Here is a 20926-nt window from a genome sequence, read left to right as displayed (position 1 = left end):
GGGTGGCCTTTGGTTTTAAGGAGAACTGTGTGAAATTTAGATTAGAAAAAACTATTTAAATATGTATTTAAAGGAATAAAGATATACTATGCCTCCATATTTCATACACTATATATATATATATATATATATATATATATATATATATATATATATATATATATATATATATATATATATATATATATATATATATATTAATAAAGGACCTCGTTCAAACTGGATGGTATCTAATGGAGTTTTATTCAAAAAGTTACAAGCTTTCTTTGACAAACAGGTCCACATTATCAAGTATCCGTACGGATACTTGATAATGTGGACTGTTTGTCCAAGGAAGCTTTGTAACTTTTTGAATAAACTCCATTAGATACAATCCAGTTTGAATGAGGTCCTTTTAGTAATTCTACTAATGCACAGAACAATTGTGTATGTGATAAAAGTTAATATATATATATATATATATATATATATATATATATATATATATATATATATATATATATATATATATATATATATATATATATATATATATATATATAAATGTGTGTATATATGTTCACAATACACAGTCATTTTTGAATGTGCGAAACGAGAATACATACTCTGTTCTAATTTCCCAAGAATATGCAGCTTGCCTTCCTGTTTGAAACATTTTTTATTATTGAAAAATAAAATATTGCTTAACTGTTGTATGCTTAATCTAGATACAATCAGCCTACATGACACAAAAAAAGATTGTACTTTTCAGTGAGTTGGGTGTAACAGTGTTCTTGGCCAGAGACCTGTTTCCGTTTTCTTCAAGTAACTCATGATAATGACTCCAGTATAAAATGTTTGAGCAGCTTTAACATTTGTCATCAGTGTATGTAACGTTGTAACGTGAATAACTTTGATAGAAAAGGTATTTCTGTCATTTGTATTTGCTTCATAACTGACATTGCAAAAGTAAGTGTCAGGTGGCTTAATAATGATACTGATAATGAGACTTTTACTGATGGTGCATCACTTTTGATAATTGCGTTTTGGCTGCGACTGTAATACTCACTTGAGAGGTAGGGAAGGGGGAGGGAAGTGCTGCTGTCAAGATAATACTCTCTCTCTCTCGAACTAAAGTCCCTCTGTAGTTCCTTTAAGAATAGTCTAATCGTATTAAAATGCAACTTATGAAAACTACGTTCGGTGTTCATCCTCAACCCGGGGGGGAATTTCAGAGTTTCAAGGGGGGAATTGTGACCAAGGATTTTAGTATTATATGCACCTTTTGAGACAGAAAATTTTGGAAAGGGGCCGGGGAATGACGTTCTGACACATGGTGAGAGGGTGCACGAGCCAGAAAAGGTTGAGAACCACTGCCATAGAGTATTCTACTGTACTTTTTTTATTCTTATAAAGGCAGCAGGCAAAGGCCCTCTTTTAGTTTAATATGGGGTAAGAAAGAGATATATATTTTGATTACAGGTACTATGGTTTTTTTAAAACAATTTTTTTAGACGATGTATACGGTTCGTGTTCGTTGTTTTTGATTCTCTTAGCCACACCACCTTTATTGGGACTCATCACTGTTTAAAACTGAGGCACCTCCCCAAAAAAAGCCTTCATGATAGCTGATGGTGATGAGAGTTTTCATGCAAGATAGAGAAAATACGAAGTATATCATGACGGAATACAAGCCACTTTTTTTTTTTTTACTAAGGAAAAAGTGCTAGTCTTATGAGTGCCTACAAATATTATTATTATTATTATTATTATTATTATTATTATTATTATTATTATTATGCAGTAGCATAACTGGTTATGCTACTGAGTAATAATAATAATAATACTGTAGCTTACAAAGCACAGTCACATTCTTATAAATGGAGAGACAAAAAGATCCGTCATCTGTAGTTTTTGAAGTATTTTATTGTAAAAATACAAACTCTGTATGTGCATAATGTATTTCAGAAAACTACCCAAGCACGGTCTTTTTGTCCACTACTAATACAGTAATAATGATAATTATGTAAATTTTCATTGTATCATGAGCGGTGCATGGAAGGTTGGAAACCACAATATTTTTCTGTCAAGGAATAATAAAATAGATGCAAATTATGGTGTATGTTAACAAAAACTTCTGACAGTGATAAAGGAAAGCCTTACATGTGTGATTCAATATTTACAGTTTGATAAAACTTAAGAAAGTAAATAATAATCAGTCAGAGACTCGCATATTCTAAAGCCTCGTGTGAGTGACCTCCAGGAACACCTGGGTAGATGACAGGGGAGTTGACCCCCGAAATGGGGGGAGGTGGGGGATTGGGAGAGGAGGAGGAGGAGGAGGAGGAGGCGGAGGAAGAAGGAGGAGAAGAGAGGCAGGGAAGAGGTGAAAGGCAACGCCTCTTGGGATCTAATATCGGACTGACGACGAAGTCGGGAAAACGCGTCACGATCGCCGTGTATGACGTCGATGCTCCCGACGGTCCAAGGATCACCGTTCCAGGAGGCGAAGGGTCGAGTGACGAGGGCGAAGATGACGATGACGACGACGAAGGCATCGTCATCACTTGTAAGCTGGGGTGTCTTTTGGGGCAGGTGTATATGTGTGTGTGTGACCGTGTTTGTATAGAAGGGGTGATACTTCTAGAAGTGCTCTTGTAAACTTTCAAGATATGTTGATGGTCTTTGGCACGTTTTTTTTTTTTTTTAATTATTCATTTTTTTACCCACATAGAGACAGTGTGCCTTATTATGTGTTCGTTATAGTTTTGCCATGAAATGGATAAAGAGCATTTGACTTAGATTTTTTCAATAAACGTTATTTGACTTATATTTTCAAATTGTGAAATATGGCAGAGTAACCAATATGAAAGTTACATCAGCGTGTTTTGATTTATACATCTCAAGGTGTGGGATAAATTTGTTTGCTTGCCTGTCAAAGGTATTGTTGAGTGTTATAGATGCTACATGAAAACATTTCTCTTTGTTCATTCCAGATTTAATCACGATATATCAAGGAACCAATATGAACAAGTTGCATTATCATGTATTCATTTTCTGTTTCAGCATTGGATTAATTTCCTTGCTTTCCCATCTTTAGTATTAGACTCTTGTAATTTAAGGCACCGACCAGTTACCTTGTAACTCTTAATATAAATTTCAGGATCGAATAAAAAACCTGAACATTATTTTTCCAGTCAATACCTCGGCGAGGGAACCATCTGACGAGAGCCCACACGAGCCGAAGATGCCAGCCCACCACCACCACCGCCACCCTCGTCCACACCAGCAGGAGAGGGTCAGACACATATCTCGAAGTCCTGCCAGATCTGACACAGGGTAAGGGCAAAGAAGAGTTACAGGGAAAGGTCATAATTATCGTGGTTGGTTTTCCATACCTCTGTCAACGAAGAGAGACGGAGGTTGGTTTGTCTGTTTAGAAGATACCACAAGAAGGTTTTTGTAGATTTTTTTAAACATTTTACTAAAATGTACTGCCACGTGACTGGTAGCAAATGATTATATTTTAGTAGAGATCAGGATCAGAATGCAAACTCATGAGCCCAGTATGCACAATGATGATGATAATGATAATAATAAAAACAATGATCAGTAAATAAAGGCTAATTTCATAGTGCATTCCTATTGGTTGATTACCTACAAGACCTTTTGGGGGTGGACTGTGGTCTCTGAACACTCAAGTTGATGTTTGTTATCAGCAGATCTGTAGTAATCAAGCCTTAATAAGTGTATAAAATCCTAATAAGTGTTGGATCCTACCAATCTTTGGAATTCTGTTTGTGCTTTCACTTTCCCCATGGTCTTTGATATCTTCTATTGCTTCCTTCTGGATCAGAGCTATATAATTCTCTCAGCTGCATGTACTTTTGCTGTTGATATCATTCAGAAGTATGTAGTAACTATACTGTAGTTTGTAATCAAAATTATTTTTCAAGGCACAAATATTTCTTTGGAAGAAACAGGTTAATGCTGGCTATGAAATGCATAAAGTAGGCAGATGTAAAGATTGTGGGAGGAAATCACTGATTTTTTTTTAAATGCTTTATGAATCCATGTATATTATCTTGGTCATCAAGAATTAATACATTGACGGAATCCTTATAGTTATACTTTATTTATCTGGATGGCCAACTTTGTTACTGCAGTCTTCAAATTTTCTGTGTACAATTTCTTGAATTGTTCACCATCTGTTGCATTGGGTTGTCCTTACCACCTTGGTCTCTTCATGTTAAAGTTTGAAAGTGAGATACTTCACTAAGAGTAAAATAAACACACCTTTCTTCATTATTACTGAAAGTTCATTTGTGTGAAGAATTTGTAGCATTACAGTTTTATGTCTGACATGGTGTTTAAATAGCCACTTAGTGCACGCTCACAAAGTTGCATCTTGCCTGCAGGGTTGATGAGGAGGGAAACCCAGAAAACTCCAGCAGATCCGTGCCCATGCTGTGCCAATGGAGGAAAAGCGCAAGCTCAAACGGCAATTGCAGTCTGCCCCAACACTGCGCACAAGAGGCCTGGCAGCATTCAAATTATCCAGAAGAAAATTTGCTATGCAGGTAATGTGAATTTGCAGCATTACTGACTTGCAATTTGTTGAACATCTAATGTTTTTGGATATCCACTAGCAAATTAAATTCTTAGTGCGGTTTTACGCTGGGAATTTAAAGTTTTTCAAGATAGTCACAATTATAAATTTTCCTATTTTAATCCCAGACATGTCATTACATGTTTTAAAGCTTTTTGTTTAAAACACAGCTCTACTAAGATATAGTTTTTCATTTATGTTCGAAGAGGAACTGTGTACAGAATTAATTTTTCTCTAGTAGGGTCATATGTTTGAGGTAAATGTTCCAGATATGCTGTGTATTTAAGAACTTACATTGTAGCCTTAAAATTTAAATTAATTTAGGAATTCATGAAAGATTCTAGTTATAAAAAAGCTTTGAGTTTTGTGTTTTAGAAAAATACTTTAAAAAGACTTTTTGAAGATAATTCTGTATCTAATCACATTGCAGGCCAAAAGCAGACTGAAAGAGATGATATCGAAGATTGAACTTTGGCACTGGAGCTTGCGCTATGTAGAAGGAAACTTTGGCACGGGTCTGGTGGCCTTTTTCACTTTCATCAAATGGCTGCTGTATCTCAACTTGGTCACATGTGTCTTATTGACTCTCTTCATTCTTGTCCCACAAATCATCTTGAAACATCCAGAGGTATGTATTGCTTTTAGTTTTTTACAGTGCATTGCAGATATCTTTTTTCTAGTAAAATTACACTAACAGATTCCTTTACTAGTCTTGCTGCACTCTGTAATACTTTTCTTTTAATGTTGCTGTGGAACTTTATTTTATTGCCACTTTAAATTAGTATATCTGCATTCATACTTTTTTAAACTACAGGATAGATGCTCACTGGATGAATATGGCAATAACACCTGGCTTTTTGAGGATGAGAATGCGACTGTATGCTGCTATGAAGATTACCGCAGGGAGGTTCTAGAAGAGTCACAGCATACTGATCAAGCATTTCTGGTCAAGCTGGTCTTGGATGGGGTGCAAGGTACAGGTGTGCTGGAAATATCTTACCTCTTCTATGGATTCTACCCACGTCATATCCTGTTACTAGAAGAGAAGAGGGGATGGACATATAATTTGCCTTTAGCCTACCTTTTGGTAATGGTAGTCACCTTGGTTCTTAGTCTAGTCTTGATGGTGAGGGCTGCTGCAAGAGGCTTAAGGAAAAGTTTGAGATCATCCGAAGGACAGTTCTATCAGGTATTAGTTTGGGCTTTCTTTCTAATTTCACTTCAGGTTTACAAAATAATGAACTGATTATATTATGCACCGTACTGAGATAGAGTTCATAAATAACTTTTTTCTGTGCATAGCTTAGTTTAAACAGCTGTTACATTTTTTAGAACTGTTATTTTTTTATTTTGAGATTTTGCCAAGAGTTTGTAATATGTACCATACACAATTATTCATTGAAGAAGTCTAATTATGATTGAGTTATTTGAATATTTCAATGTTTCAGTACTGTAATTTGATATTTGGTGGCTGGGACTACTGTATCGAAAACAACAAGGCTGCTTCAGTAAAGAAGAAAGCTATTTATAATGAGCTTTGTAATCATTTAGAAACAGAAAGATATAATGAAGAAAAAGAACAGAGAACAAAACGAGAAAGGTAAGTACATTGTAATTGTGTATGAGTTCTGGTGAATTGCTCATAAATTCTTTTCAAAATTATTTGATTTCCATCTACATTCAAATTATTTTCAGGAAAGCAGGACTGTCTTCAGTAATTTCAGTAAGAATTTTTTGAAAATGTAGTTTCACAAAGCAACATTATTAATTGTATTCCCACTTACTTCACATATTGCGCATTTAGTTGCTATCAGGATCATCCTGGTAAAAGATCCGCTTCCTTGGTTGTCTTAACCCTTTGAGGTTTTTAGTGGGGTGTGTGGTACAACATCCTCTGTTCTAGAATATTGCTAATAAGCCTAGAAACAATTTTCTTTTATTGCCTGCTGTAAATTCTTATGATAGAATGCTAATTTATGGTCTCATTGTGAAGACAGATAATAGTACTTTATTGTAGTAAAGCATCTTGAAAATTAAGAGCATCAAAATTATTGAAGTTGGATGAGAAGTTTATTTACTTTTGTAAATATTAAAAAAAATATTGATGTACAGTATATAAATTCTTTTCCACCAGTAAAATGTAGGATAAATTTCTTTTCCAATGAGATATATACAGTATAATTACTGTTTATGCCAGCGTTTAATGTAAAAAATGTAAGGGAAAATATGCACATTTTTTTTTTTTTTACTATTTTTGATTGGTTGAATGATTGTTCTTTTTGAACAACTGTTACATCCATAGGAAGTAGAGTTAAAGCAAGTCTCAACTCTCTACAGACATCATTTCAGTGCCACTAGGCATCAAAGTATTTATGTTAAATTTTTTTTCCTGTACACTTGACTCATTGATGCTAGGGGAACAAATGATGTCATTGCATGGTGATTTGATTTTTAAATTACTTATCTTGCAAAATGTCAGTAGTACTATGGTATCAACATTATTCAAACTTACCACCCTTTCTGTATCCATAACAAATGCTAAAAATAAAATTACCTCGTGACATCTTAATCCAAAGTATATGTGCAATTAATGCTAATTTTTTATTAATAAATGAAATCTATTTTGGGAACAAGATACCATATGGAGGAAAATATAGAGGAAATGTCATTAGATACGTAAAAATTTTGGAGACTGATGTAAAGCTGATATAAGTATACAGGATATTGAAAATTTTATAAGGACAGTTTATGCTAGCATCTCATTTAACTTGCATGTCCAGTATTTTTTTGTTTTAAGTGACATTTAGAAAGTTAGTTACATATTTTTTGAAATTTAGTTACATATTTTGTGTAGATACAGTAATAGCATATATGAACAAGTGCCCCCTCTCTGATTTTAGTTTTTGCCATCAAAACATGTGCTATAATTTGCAGTTTAACAGTAATTACCTCCCCAGTTTGTTTTTGAGAATAAAGCCGTACCAGCTATAATATTTAAACTAATATTTCTCTATTAGTTAAAGAGTTTAGAAGATTTGAGCCTTGTTTTAGAATGGCTAAATTGCACGTTAAATTTAGTGCACTGCTTCATACATCGAATGATCGTTCTTTCTCTTTTTCAGATGTCGTTTGTATTTTGTTCGGTTAATGGTAAACTTGGTGGTTCTGATCTTGCTGGCAGGGTCTTTCAGTGCAATATTCTACAGCACATCTTTTGCCTTTCGTAAACTCAGGACCTTGAAGACAACAGAAAGTAAAGGGGTAAGCTCACCAAACCTACTTTGCTGAGATGATTAAAACTGCTTGTATATTATTTGTAAGGAGTATGAACCATTGCAAAATGTGAAATTAGTTCATAAAAAGCATATGATTGTCAAGAATGGAGTCTTCCTTAACCATTTTAAATAGATCTCTTGGCTGTTATAGTCTTGTTCTTTACTTCTTTTTTTTATTAGGGTATATATAAGCCTATGTTTTCTTTAAATTTCTTGCATGTGCATAGTGATCAAGGTATATGTCAAGTCTGTTATTAACTGGAAGAAGCTCATGAATCTTTTTCAGTTGCTCTGTATTTTATTTAAAAATAGTTGATGAAAATGACGTGCATTGTAACAGTCAACAAAGATTTTTTACAATTCACATACTGTATAGTGAATTTTATTGGAATCTCTTTTCTTTTTTAAGCCCTTTAAATATAAAAAAGTTTCATTGAATAGGTATTATAATTTTTTCAGAATGTGGTATGTACCATACATGTAAATTATTAAAATTCATATGCAGTGTATTACAAGAGTATAATTTAGTGAAAAATTCAGTCACATATTAGCCAAAATGAGAGAATAGTATGTTTTTTGTTTTGCAACTGTAGTACTATTATATGTAAAATTAACATTAATTGATCAGTGCATTGGAAGTTAAATTTCAATGGACAGTACAGTACAGCACTCAAAAAATAAATCCAGTTATATAAAAATTAAGTTTTATAAGTGTTCACTGCCTTGGCATTTTGATTAATAATTTAAAAAGTTGTCTTCATAAACTCCATATATACATGCCAGATTTTAATGGTTTGAACTTAAGCTTAATCCCATTAATTGTAAAAAAAGAATGAATAAAAAATGAAACTTGCAAGACCTTATAGAGAGGACAAAGTGGGTGGAATGAGTAAGGGACTATTTGATTGAAGTTTCCTTATAAAAGACAAATGCTTAAGACTGGAATTGTGTATAATAATTATAGATTTTTATATTTAATTTAACCAGACCTTCAGGTCATTTCAAGACTAATAGGACTGAGCCAGAGAATATTGTTCTAAATCAGAGTGGAAATTAAAGACAAAACTAAAAGAAGTTGTACACCACAGTGGGCCAATCTTCAGGAGAACTTATGAATATATAGAGATCCTACAAAGGGCCTTCAGTACTTCCTACAGTCCTCTTTGTAAATCATAATGAAAGTAGTGCTTTAGGAGATTAGATATGCATTATGCTAAGTTTTGTCTTTCCATTTAAGGGACGCCAGGAGGATATCATTATTCTTCTCTTTGAGTACCTTCCATCAGCTGTCATTATTACACTCAACATTGTCATCCCTTTCATTCTCAGGTGAGCTGATTATCTTTAATATATAGTTCTTTTATGAGACAGTGTAAAATGTAAAAATTTATATTATGAAAGATTTAAGGGAATCTGGGTTGATCAATTCAAATTTAGTGTATTGTTCGTTAATTGTGCCACCGATTTTGGAAAAAGAAAATCAAAGGTTTTGTAGTTTATTTTGCAATTTTTACTATTAAGTTCACCTCTTGATAATTAAGATTGTTTTAAGTTAATATCTTGAATATAAAGTTGAGTGCTTCGTTTTCACATCTGTATACTCTGTATTGCAGGCTGTTAGTGGAGTTTGAACATTACACCCCAAATTTTATCCTCGTATTGACATTAATAAGAACAGTGTTTCTTCGACTAGCGTCGTTGGTAGTATTGCTCTTCTCCATATACCAGGGTATTCAGTGTCCAGCACCTCCGCCAGGATCTTGTATCAAGTATGTAACACTGAGCAATGGTTCTTTGTTTTTTCAGCATAATAAATTGCACAGGTCATTCTTACATTCCTGTGAGGATTTCATGTTCACTATTAATTCAGAACTATTTTTCAAGGTTTGTGTTCTAACAGATTTAATGATATGCTCTCTAATGTGGCTTAGAATTTAGTACAATATTTTTATGAAAACAGTACCAGTACATATTTAACTCTAGTTGAACAGCATTTTTATTTATTGTTAATTTCAAATTAGGGGATGTATTAATATAATTGATCTGTCACTGTCTTACTTAAACTTTGTTTTCTTTATGGTTCGTTTAATATCATTGCTAAATTTGTCATATTTTGTAACCAATCATTGGTTTTATGTAGTTTTACAATAATGTTTTACATGTAACCAAGATGTCTAGTTAGGGGTGAATTGTCTATGTACTGTACTTCATTAACTATTATAGTGTGGCTTATTGAAAACCTGACATTCTTTTCTTTTACAAATAGTGATGAATGTGACAGTCAACCTAGGTGTTGGGAAACATATGTAGGCCAACAACTGTACAAACTCTCCATTCTGGACTTGCTCATCATGTTCTTAACAACATTCTTCATCAACCTTCCACGCAAGTTTATCGGCCACAAGCTTCTTCGGAGGAGTAGGCTTGGTTCCATCATAGGGGACATAGAATTCATGATACCAAAGCATGTTTTAGACATTGTATATGGCCAGACACTTTGCTGGCTCGGAATGTTTTACTCTCCCTTGTTACCTGCTGTAACCTGTGTAAAGTTAGGTAAGTTGAGCATGCACTCTGTCTTTGCTGCATGAAAAGGAAGTTCTTAGTTGCCCTTGGCACACATCCAGTTTAAGAAACAAATCCTTGAAAGGAATCTTATCAGAATTATCAACATTTTCATTTAATCTAATTGCAAAATTATTTGCAGTACAGTATACAAACAAGATCTAATATATTCATCAAGAACAAACTTTTTGGGCCAGCCCATTGAAAGTCAACTCAGCGCTCTGGTTAAACTATTTATTAATAATGATAATTCTTGGGTTACTTTAACAGTGTCAACTGTTTGGAGGTATTTTCCTGATCCAATAGGGTTGCATAAATGCATGCTCAGTACAGTAATTCAGTACTGTACACATTACAATCCTTTCCATGCTTTAATGAAGAAATTGGAATTACTGTACAGCTGTATTTATGACCGAGACATTTTCAGCGTCACTGAAAATAAGTCCTCAGAGGTGGAGGTTCTTCTTTCATTTATTTGCCCCAGAATAGTGTTTTATTTTGAAGTATTCACAACCTTTGCTAGGTAAACTCATGTTTTAATTTGAAGTATTCACAGTCTTTGTTTGGTAAACATAAGCATAATGCCTTGTGATCTCTTAGTATAAATAAAGTATTCAGCTAGTCTTTTTAGCAAAGTAATACTGTAATATTTTTCATAAAACTGTTACACTTGAATTTTCTGCCATCCTCTTTAAAACCTGGTCATATAATTTTTCTCACAGTGCAAGAATTTCCTGTATATTTTCCTTGAATCTTACAGAGGAAGAAATACAGTAAATTCTTATCTAATAGCTGTTGTCATTTTTTCACCAAGCCATGAACAATCCAATGGCCTTTATGAGTTACTCATATTTGTTACTCTGTACATTGTAACCCATGAATTTCTGTAGTGTCTTCATGGCTGTTAAAAACTGACTAAAGATATTACACAAGAACTGAATATGTCCAGAAAATTTGTACATGGTAAGTGAATTATATCACCAAACTTTCAAAAGGATGGCAGAAGTTTCAAGTAGGCTAGTCATATCTAAAACAGGGCAGTTTGGTTTGCTTGTGTTTTTGTAATTACTTTGCTATGTATTCCACTAAGACAGTTTACACACCCAGAGAATGCACAGGAGATCAGCATAATCAGTTTAACATATTTTATGTGAATGTCCAAACTTTAGCCAACAACGAATGTCAGGTTTTGGAAATAAATCAGTGAGTTAACTGTAGCCAGTATTCATCATGTTCCCTTTATCCAGTAATGGCATTTTTAAGGAATTGTAGTTTATTAAATAAAATCTGAAGATTAGTAATTAAAACAGCCATATGAGTGAAGAATTTCAGCTTATTGGTTGATTTAATAATATTAAATTAATAATAATAATAATAATAATATGTGGGTAATAGACCCTCTTTCAAACAGGTACTGTTGAAAGTTATTGCTGCCTCAGCTTCATTCTGTTTATATAGAGTTTTCTCTATTTTTCTAATAACATCGACGACATCTTCGTGCAGGCAGACGATGAGGATGAGATAGTAGCGATCCGCTGCACATTCCAGCAGTGCAGTTCGCTGAACTACACAGTTGAATTTAGTAGCGACGGTCAGCTCCACTTTCTCAACATCCTTATCTGCAAGACAGAAGATGGCCTAAGAAACTCTGTACTGTATATGCCAAGCAGACTAACATAGGCCTCTGCCTAAACGGAGACTGCAAGTGCCCCGCGAGGTACCAGAGCACCACCATCAAGTCCTTCGTAAGAAGGGCCTTAACTCATTGTTCTACCTGGCAAGACACCCACCAAGAATTTGATCACATCTCTCAAATGCTTATGAATAATGGATACTCCAACAAGCAAGTTAACAAAGAAATACATGCAGCACTGGATCGGTGGTACAACAAACGAGAACAGCCGCAGCCCCATCCACATGAAAGAATCAGGTTACATTATAAAGCCTGAAAGTACCCAAAATACCGAGAAGACAAGGATGCCATGAAAAAAATTATCTTCAAGAGCATACCCACCACCGAAGCCAACACCAAACTGGACCTAGTCATCTATTACCAGAATAGGCGCACGAGAGACATGGTTATGAAGAATAACCTGGCCCTGCTGATAAGAGATTCTCTTAAGCAGACAAATGTGGTGTACCACTTCAAATGCCCCGGCTGATACATAGGTATGACCATTATGAAACTGTCTAAGAGGATTTCCTGTCATGCACAAGAAGGTACAATAAAACTCCACATGAGAAACTCCCACCAAGAAAGCATCACCAGAGATGTAATTATCAAGAACACCACGATAATTGGAAGGGCCCCAGACTCGGTGCGCTTAAGACTACTGGAGGCGCTCATGATCCAACAAGAAAAGCCCTCACTGAATACAACCCAGGAAGTTCTCTTCCTATATAAGACGACCAACAATACAAAGACCTGCAATCGACAGCAGAGCAAGCAACACTCCCAGCCCAGCAATACAAGATCAGGCAAGCCATCCTGCAACCAGTGAGAATATTCACAGGGTAATGCCAGGACGTGACGTCACGCAACGTCACATACCACACCGTGACGTCACGCAACGTCACATACCACACCGTGACGTCACGCACCTGCCCCGCCGGTCAACGAGACTGCAACAGTGCAACCATCAGGCCTAGAACTTGCCTCGAAGAAATCTCTCACCAGCCAATAGGCGGACTGCATTCCACCTCGACCAATCAAAAGTCAGCATGCAGTTGACCCCTGCTGACTATCGACTATATAAAGAGTAGAACCCAGCAGCGAAATCAGTCTACTCCCACCCTCTGCCATAACCATACTCAGTCGGAACTGAGAGAAATGTTGGCATAACAACAAATATTAGATTTTGACGTGTACCTAATTGTACAAAACTCCATGGATCATGATATCCACGCTTCATTTACTTATTGAATAAAGCCACACCCTGATCTATGACAATTTTTCTTCCCCAAGACAGTGATGCAGTAGCCAAGAGAAATCAATTATTAGAAAAATAGCGAAAACTCTATATAAACTGAATGCAACTGATGCAGCAATAACTTTCAACAATAATAATAATAATAATTTAATTTGATGTTCAATACTGGTGACCTTGCTGTTAAGCAGAAATTGTGTTAGACACTACTTAATATTGAGATGGAATTTATTGGCCTCATCTTATCTGGGATTGTATATTTTGCAAGTACTAGGAAGAGTACTGTAATAAAATGGTGATTTGGCAAGGTATTTTACATTGATAAGGGAACTATTGAAATGTGGATGTATTTTTATTATATACAAAGGGCAACATTATTTAGGCATTATTATGGATTTAAATATTTTACTAAAAAGCAATTATTGCTCATGTTAAATATTCGACTTTTATCTATTTTGACATGAACTCTTTGCCCCTTGTTTGATTTATAATTATTTTCATATGTTACTCTTTAAGTCTAATACCATTTTCTGTTTTCAGTGTTTGTGTTCTACATCAAATATTTTGACCTCACAGTCAACAGCAGTCAGTCATCACAGCTGTACCGCACATCTCGCTCCAATTCTCTCTTCATTAGCATCCTACTCGTTTCTTTCATCGTTACCATTGTCCCTGTTGGATACTCTATAGCAGAGATCGCACCCTCTGTGTCTTGTGGTCCTTTCCGAGGGCTCAATACAATTTGGAGTCAGATGATCCGTGTCATATCAGGTCTGTGATTTTAATTCTTCTTTAGTTTTGTATATGCTTTCCATTCTCAAAATAATGGTTCTTATTATATATGCTGCTCTATATTTCATTTTAACAATTTATTAAACTTACCACTACACATTAATTTGAGTATCTAAATATTTTAAGTAAATAAGTACGTGATCCCAAGTAAAGCAGGTAAAAACATATGTCATTGTTTGTGTAGGATAGGACTTGTTATAGTGTACATTCACATCCAGTGAAATCAAGCCCTGATTCACAGCAAATGTAGCACTTCAATTGTTGCATGACAAACTCATCAGTAATATGTCAACAGTATGTGACTAACCAAGTACAGTATTCCTTTTCAGAACTGCCACACTGGTTACAAAGTGTTGTGTTCTTCATGGGCACTGCTGGGTTTGCAGTGCCTGCCATTATCATTTTGATTTTGGCCTGGTACTATTACTATGCTGTAGGAGCTGCGAATAAGCACATGGTGTCACTTCTCAAGAACCAGTTGATTCTGGAAGGTCATGATAAACAGTTTCTCCTGTCAAGGCTTGACCAGATGATTAAAAAAGCAGCGGAAGAGGATGCTACAGCTCGTTCATCTCGCAGCATAGAAGATGAAACAGGACATGGTAATGATCAGACTCTTGAAGCTTAGAGAGCAAGTTAGTGACTGTCGAGTGAGTTGAAATTAGCGTTTGTTTGAGGAATGTATGTCAGATTGAAACTAGATATTTCAGGATGCTTTATTCTGGGTAATTCATAAAAATCTAAATCCGTTGTCCAATTTGAAGGGTAGTCAATGCTGCTAAAAATTTTAACGTTGCAACTTTTGTGCTTAATATGGAATTTATTGTAGTTACTAGCAATCAGATATAAATATTAGGTTGTTTGTAGAGCATCTAATTATAAATACGTGTAGTTTTCTCTCAATTTAAAGGTATGATTGAGGATAACTACATTTGTTGGAGCATAAATGTAAATATATTTATATAAATACATTATATATATATTCTGCAGTGTTTACATGCAGCTAAAGACATGCAGATCCACAGAATGAAAGAGATGAATGTTAGAGATTGGTTTTGGATGGAGTATGTTTAGAAAAGCTTTTGATTTTAAAATGAAAAATGTAAATATTTACTTTCATTTGGTCATTTGCTGTAAAAAATTTTTACTTTTGACTCAGCTGCAAAGAAGCATTCCATTCTGTGTGTTTTTTTTTTAGTTTTACCCAAAGTACAGTCTTTGAGTGTATGATACTGATTAATGTTATTTTATTTTATCTAGTTCATAAATGTGATGTGCATGAATTCAGTTGCACGTTTCTTTTGGTTGAATCTTGCGGTCAGTATGTATTTGCTCACAAAAGTTTTCTCATTTTAATTTGATACTACAAAATATGTAGTGAGATTTCCCCCTCATAGTGAGGGAGATGAAGTGAAATATTTGAAATATCAAAAAATTGTGTGCATAAATTAGTACAATGGATAAGGTTTCATTATTTATGAGGGTTTCATGTTTGCAAATAAAATGACAGTTAGCTTTACACTGTAATAGCAGGAGTTATAGGTCAACTTATGCTGGTCATGCCATGTTTGATTTATAACTTTTTTAGCTCTCTTATTTTTGTCATTAATCACCAAGTTCATTTGTATTAGGTTTAGAGGTTAGTGGTAGCAAAAGACAATCAGGTTTTTTTAGTTTGTCATGAAATATTCTCTACGTCTAATGTCCAATACTTATCAGACAATATTTATTTAATTTTCCTTCAGGTATCTTACTGTTATTTTATTGTTACTATGATAAGGATTGATATGTTATGTTTTTAAACTTTTCATTCATGAATCTCTTCTTTATACCTTTACAATAGTCAATCTGAGTGTACTATTTAAACTTTGTTTCAAGTCAGATGCACCATTTTACGGGTTATATGTCTCTGAAGAACGTTAATATTAGTTGCATAGTGAGGAGGGGCACCAATCACTTTCATCTTAGAATTTCATGTTTAGTACCTGTTACCGAGCTTTAACTCTTGGGTTTTATATTCTGGTTTTTGCCACAAAGGTTAAAGTTACCAGTCATTATTACCTTTTTTAATACTGATATATGCCAGTTGAGAACTAGAAAACTTACATTCCCTATTAAAGACAGCGAATGCTTAAGATTTTTAATGAAGTCGTACTTTTTAATTTTTTTCATTCTTTTATATAGCCAAATTGTCTACTAAAAATTATCCTTATTCTTCCCAAAACACTTGGAATCAAGTTGTGTTTCCACCAAAAATTTTATTAGGAATTGGGTTGTAAGATAATTTTGATCAAGATATAAAGATGTAACAGTAATAATTTAGGTTATATAATTTAAATCTCCCAGATAACAGATTCATTTATTTTTCTCTGAAAATAAATGACTTATTCTTCAGATCTCCCCAATGTTTTATCAGCTCTGCAAGTTTTGAGGGTTGTGGCTATATTATTAATATACTCTGTGATTATAAATGATTTCAGTATTTACATGATAGAAGGAGTCTGTTTCATGTAATTTGTAAATGTAGTGTTTTTTACCATTTACACTGTAATGACACTAGTTTTGTAATTTATCCTAAGTTTTCATCATGGCCTGAGGTATTTTACTAAAAAACGATACAGTAATAAATTTCCTTAATATTTATTAGGTCACTTGACTGCAGGCCTTTCCTTATTAAAAATTATTCCTTTAACCCAGCCTTCTAATGTCTTTCAAAACACAGAAAAACAAGAACCATGCATCAGATTTTAACCTATTTTTTCGGTTTTATAGTACTGTGAGAAAATGTATTTCCAGTTATTAATCTTGGCTGAGACACTATTTAAATCTACTGCCATGCATCATTCAAGCTACCTTGCAGGATCAGTTTGAGCTGTAATTGTTATTCATTTTATCTTTCATTTTTCATTATATCCCTTTTGTTTTTCAACTTCTTTATGTTTTTCCCACTCCAGTTTTCACCCTTCATTTTCCAAGCCCTAATGACCAGCTATAACAGAGTCTGGAAATTAAACTTTACATGCATCTGGTAAAACTGTTCTCTCAGTAATGATAATCTGCATGGAAAGACGTGGTTGTACGAAAAATTTGAACCATTAATTCATACATTTTTGTATTAAAATTCCTTTGTGTGTGTAAGTCCTATGTTGTCTTAAAGACAAAAAATAGGCTGTAGAAGTCATTTCCAGTTAATGCAAAATAATTATTTTTATGAAAATTAGTTTATTCTTGATGCAGTTCATGTGTGTGCAGTGTTTCATTTGATCAGTGTTATTGAAGCAGGTCTATCAATATTTGTGACCCTGTAAGTTTAGGTTGTGGAAAACTGGTGACAAATGCTATCATGTACTTTTACAGTTCACTTAAGAGACGATTATGCATTGTTTTGGTCGTGTTCAGATGCATATGTAGGTTGTACAAGAAATCTGTTATATTGAAGCAGCTATTCCAGTTTCAGTAATAAGACTAGAATTAACTTTAACTGAAGTGTTGGTTATTTTTAACATATAAAATTTATACTTGTGAAATTTCATTTAAACATTAACACAATTCTCTTATTTAAGCAATCTCTAGAAACAGTTAACTTATTCTGGGGAAATAACTTGACAGTAAATTGGATATTGCCTTCAATTTTGTCACTTTCTTCAGTTTCATGTATACCCTGTATTACAGTATTATTCTTTTGTCAGGTTTGCATTTTGTGTAAGTTCTGTAGGAAGGAGTTCTTGCAGTATTCCTAGAAACCCTTATTTCTTAAAGGTTAGTAAAGTTTGACATGAAGGGGTCTAGGTTTAAACAGTATTGCTAGCAGAAGTTCATATCAGCTGTAGTGATGAAATTGCATTGGTACTTACCTTACCTTTACAAAAGAATCAGTGTTTCTATCATTATTTGTAATAAATTTCTAGTTTTCACAGATTGAATTTTAAGTTATGGCTAAGAGTGATTAAAAGGTAGATATTGTACTTTGTGCTTCATTGAGATAATGTGAAACATTGAAAAGTTATCTTATGTCATAGAATACAGATCATAAGGTGTTAGAAGGCCACTACCTGTACTTTATTAAGACAATAAAATTTAGAATATCAATAAAAATGCATTGAGTAGTCTCGTGAAAGAATGAAGAATAATAATCTTAGTGTTACAATTACAGTGACTACAAGCAGTTCTAGATAACGTTTTAGAAGACTCTATTGTGATTTTTAAAAAAATGTTCTGTATTCCAAGGTTCAGATTATTAAAAATGAATATTTTGTCAACTTCCTAGTGTCCACAGAGCAAAATTATTTGTGTGTGCTGCTCTTCATAGTCAGCATAAATGTTATTTCATTTAGTATCTCTGTGAGACAATAACATAAAGATAGATGTATTCAGATTACGTATGTATTATAAATCGAAGATGTGTATAAGCATTATCAGCCTAAATAATGATGGTGTGTTGTAATGGTTCACCATTAATTTGTCTGCTAACATTATGTTCCCCACCAAGTACCACTGTAACATAATACTGTACACTAAAATGCACTAATTATGGTTTCCTGCCAGCATTATATGATATCAGCCATAAATAATTTTACAAGCTATTATCTTCCCAGTAATTACAAAGAAAATACTTTTCCACTCCAGTAGTATCTTAAGCCGTGATTTATTACAGTGGATAGTAGTCAGTGCTTTCATAAAAAAATAAAAAAAAAGTTAACACATCTGAGCCATTAAACTCTGTATTTTCTCAGATCTTTTATTTAGTAAAGCTACACAAAGTTACAAGTTTGCAATTACTGTATAACTCCAAATGAGTTAATTTTCCAACTCATGCAGTTTCCACAATAGTTTCTTACTACAATATTTTTCAAAAGTTAAAATAAGTGTGAAGATCCTGCAGATGAGACTAGCATTTGTATAATTAATGCAGCATGTGACTTTGAAACCATGTCTTTAAAAGATTTTATTACAATTATTTGATAGAATAGCCTAGAAAACCTATTTTATGTAGCACATTCCCAGATTTGTAGAGAAATTAGTTTTGAACATGTTTCTTAATTTTGTAGTAATTTCTATATCTTTACAATCACAAGACAATAATTTTCACTACTGTATAGAGAGATCCTTCGTGTAGACTTTCCACTGCCATTGAGATAAATACTTTATCTACTGAATATATATATTTAAACTGTATAGTTGTACTCATATTTAATTTAGGTTATTACCCGTTGCTTGAAAAATGGGATTCTTGCATATTGTTCTTATACTGATCATGTCTTTGCAAACACGATCATCTTTCTGCTGCATGCTCAGCTCAGCTAGCAACATTACTGTAATTGTGCCTAACTTGCAACTAGCCCTCTTGAGCAATGGATAACCTGCCTTAACTAACTAAGCAGAGATTTTATCTTTTCAACTTGCTATCAAGTTTATCCTGCTAACAGTGATCCCATATTTTTTTTGCAAAATTCTTCTCCATTTCTAAAATGTAATAATAGGAAAATGATTGATTATTAGTTTAATATTTCTTATGCTCATTTCAGTTCTGTAGATCCTGTCTCAGATGGCAAAGTTATGCAATTAGAGGATTTCATTTAATAAATTCATGATTTCTCAAGCATCATTTAAATGTCTTTTACTACAGTTGTGGAGTTTTGTGAACCATACCGTAAGAACGTCTTTTGAGTCGGTGGTTAAGCCAACAAATACCAGACACTTGCCACAAGTTTTACATTATTATCATTATACTGTTTAGAAACCTATCATGAGGACTGAAAGCCAGCTATAGTTAATGATGTTCCTTGCTGCAACATGTAGAATAAGATAATAGTCTTAACTTTAATGCATTTCTCAGATAGTACAACGTATGATTACCACCTAGTTCGAGTTGCACTAGTGATTAACACAGAAAAACATTTTGCAAGCCTGAAATATTTGCTTTTATAGATGAACAAGTATTGATAATTAATAGGTTTGATTCTTGTGTGGTTTTAAATTCGCACAAGTGAGGAACAACATATTCAAGGGACAATATTCTCAAACAGCTTGCACTACACTTACAATATTTTGGAAATTTTAAGAACGTTGCCTTTGGCAAGCTTAATTTTTTCTTGGACTTTAAGGGGTTAATTTAAATAAATGATATTGCTATTGAATACTTGCCACTGAGGAAGTGAATACAGTAAATTCTAAATTTACCAGTGTGCAGAAAAATAAAGTTAATGAGTTTTTAAATAAACTTGGCTTGGTTATGTTAAGGTAAAATTAAGTATAAGTACTAAAAGACAACTGCTGGTTGTACAACTCCAGCAAAATTATCTCCATGTGAGGATATGCATTTCTCTTTTATTACTTTCACCGTACAATTTACGTCTGATAACTTGTGTTCCTTTAATTTTAGGTACATAATTACTTCCTGCTCTGTGCCAAAGTTGTATTTATTCAATTAATTATTGAATTCTGTTAACTGTTCTGTATTATTGTAGACTAGAGTCATTTTGTATTTATATGATTTATATGTGATATTTGCAGTTTGTTGAAGTTTTTTATGCCCATTACAGTGATTATGCTTTTGCAGTTCAAATAGGCAGTAAAATGTGTTATATGTTCAGTTGTAATTGTCAAAATGAAAATAACTTCAGTTTAAATTGTTAAAAGTGTTGTGATCTATACTGCCATATTATGAAAAAGGAAAAAAATAAACTATTGTGTCAAGAAAATAAGATCAGTGGAGCTGCTGTTTATCTTCATGTACACAATTATGTTGAGGCATTCTTATCCCACATTAAATATCATTT

The 20926-nt window shown here is 33.6% G+C and overlaps 1 protein-coding gene across 1 annotated transcript in view; it reads left to right on the top strand.

Annotated features, from left to right (window-relative positions):
- Nucleotides 1-18757, top strand: part of LOC136836370 (transmembrane channel-like protein 7) — a 101097-nt gene extending 82340 nt beyond the window's left edge. The window contains exons 5-15 of the mRNA XM_067100562.1: nucleotides 3211-3334; nucleotides 4421-4559; nucleotides 5019-5216; nucleotides 5403-5777; nucleotides 6037-6188; nucleotides 7711-7849; nucleotides 9101-9192; nucleotides 9477-9632; nucleotides 10130-10419; nucleotides 13896-14126; nucleotides 14477-18757. Coding sequence (XP_066956663.1) covers nucleotides 3211-3334; nucleotides 4421-4559; nucleotides 5019-5216; nucleotides 5403-5777; nucleotides 6037-6188; nucleotides 7711-7849; nucleotides 9101-9192; nucleotides 9477-9632; nucleotides 10130-10419; nucleotides 13896-14126; nucleotides 14477-14775 — 2195 coding nt within the window. The 3' untranslated portion in view covers nucleotides 14776-18757. The remainder of the gene's footprint in view (nucleotides 1-3210; nucleotides 3335-4420; nucleotides 4560-5018; nucleotides 5217-5402; nucleotides 5778-6036; nucleotides 6189-7710; nucleotides 7850-9100; nucleotides 9193-9476; nucleotides 9633-10129; nucleotides 10420-13895; nucleotides 14127-14476) is intronic.
- Nucleotides 18758-20926: the final 2169 nt, after the last annotated feature.

The sequence above is a fragment of the Macrobrachium rosenbergii genome, chromosome 56 (genome assembly GCF_040412425.1).
Source record: "Macrobrachium rosenbergii isolate ZJJX-2024 chromosome 56, ASM4041242v1, whole genome shotgun sequence".
NCBI classification, from domain to species: domain Eukaryota; kingdom Metazoa; phylum Arthropoda; class Malacostraca; order Decapoda; family Palaemonidae; genus Macrobrachium; species Macrobrachium rosenbergii.
The sequence above is the reverse complement of the archived record's forward strand: the minus strand, read 5'-3'. Positions and strand labels throughout refer to the sequence as shown.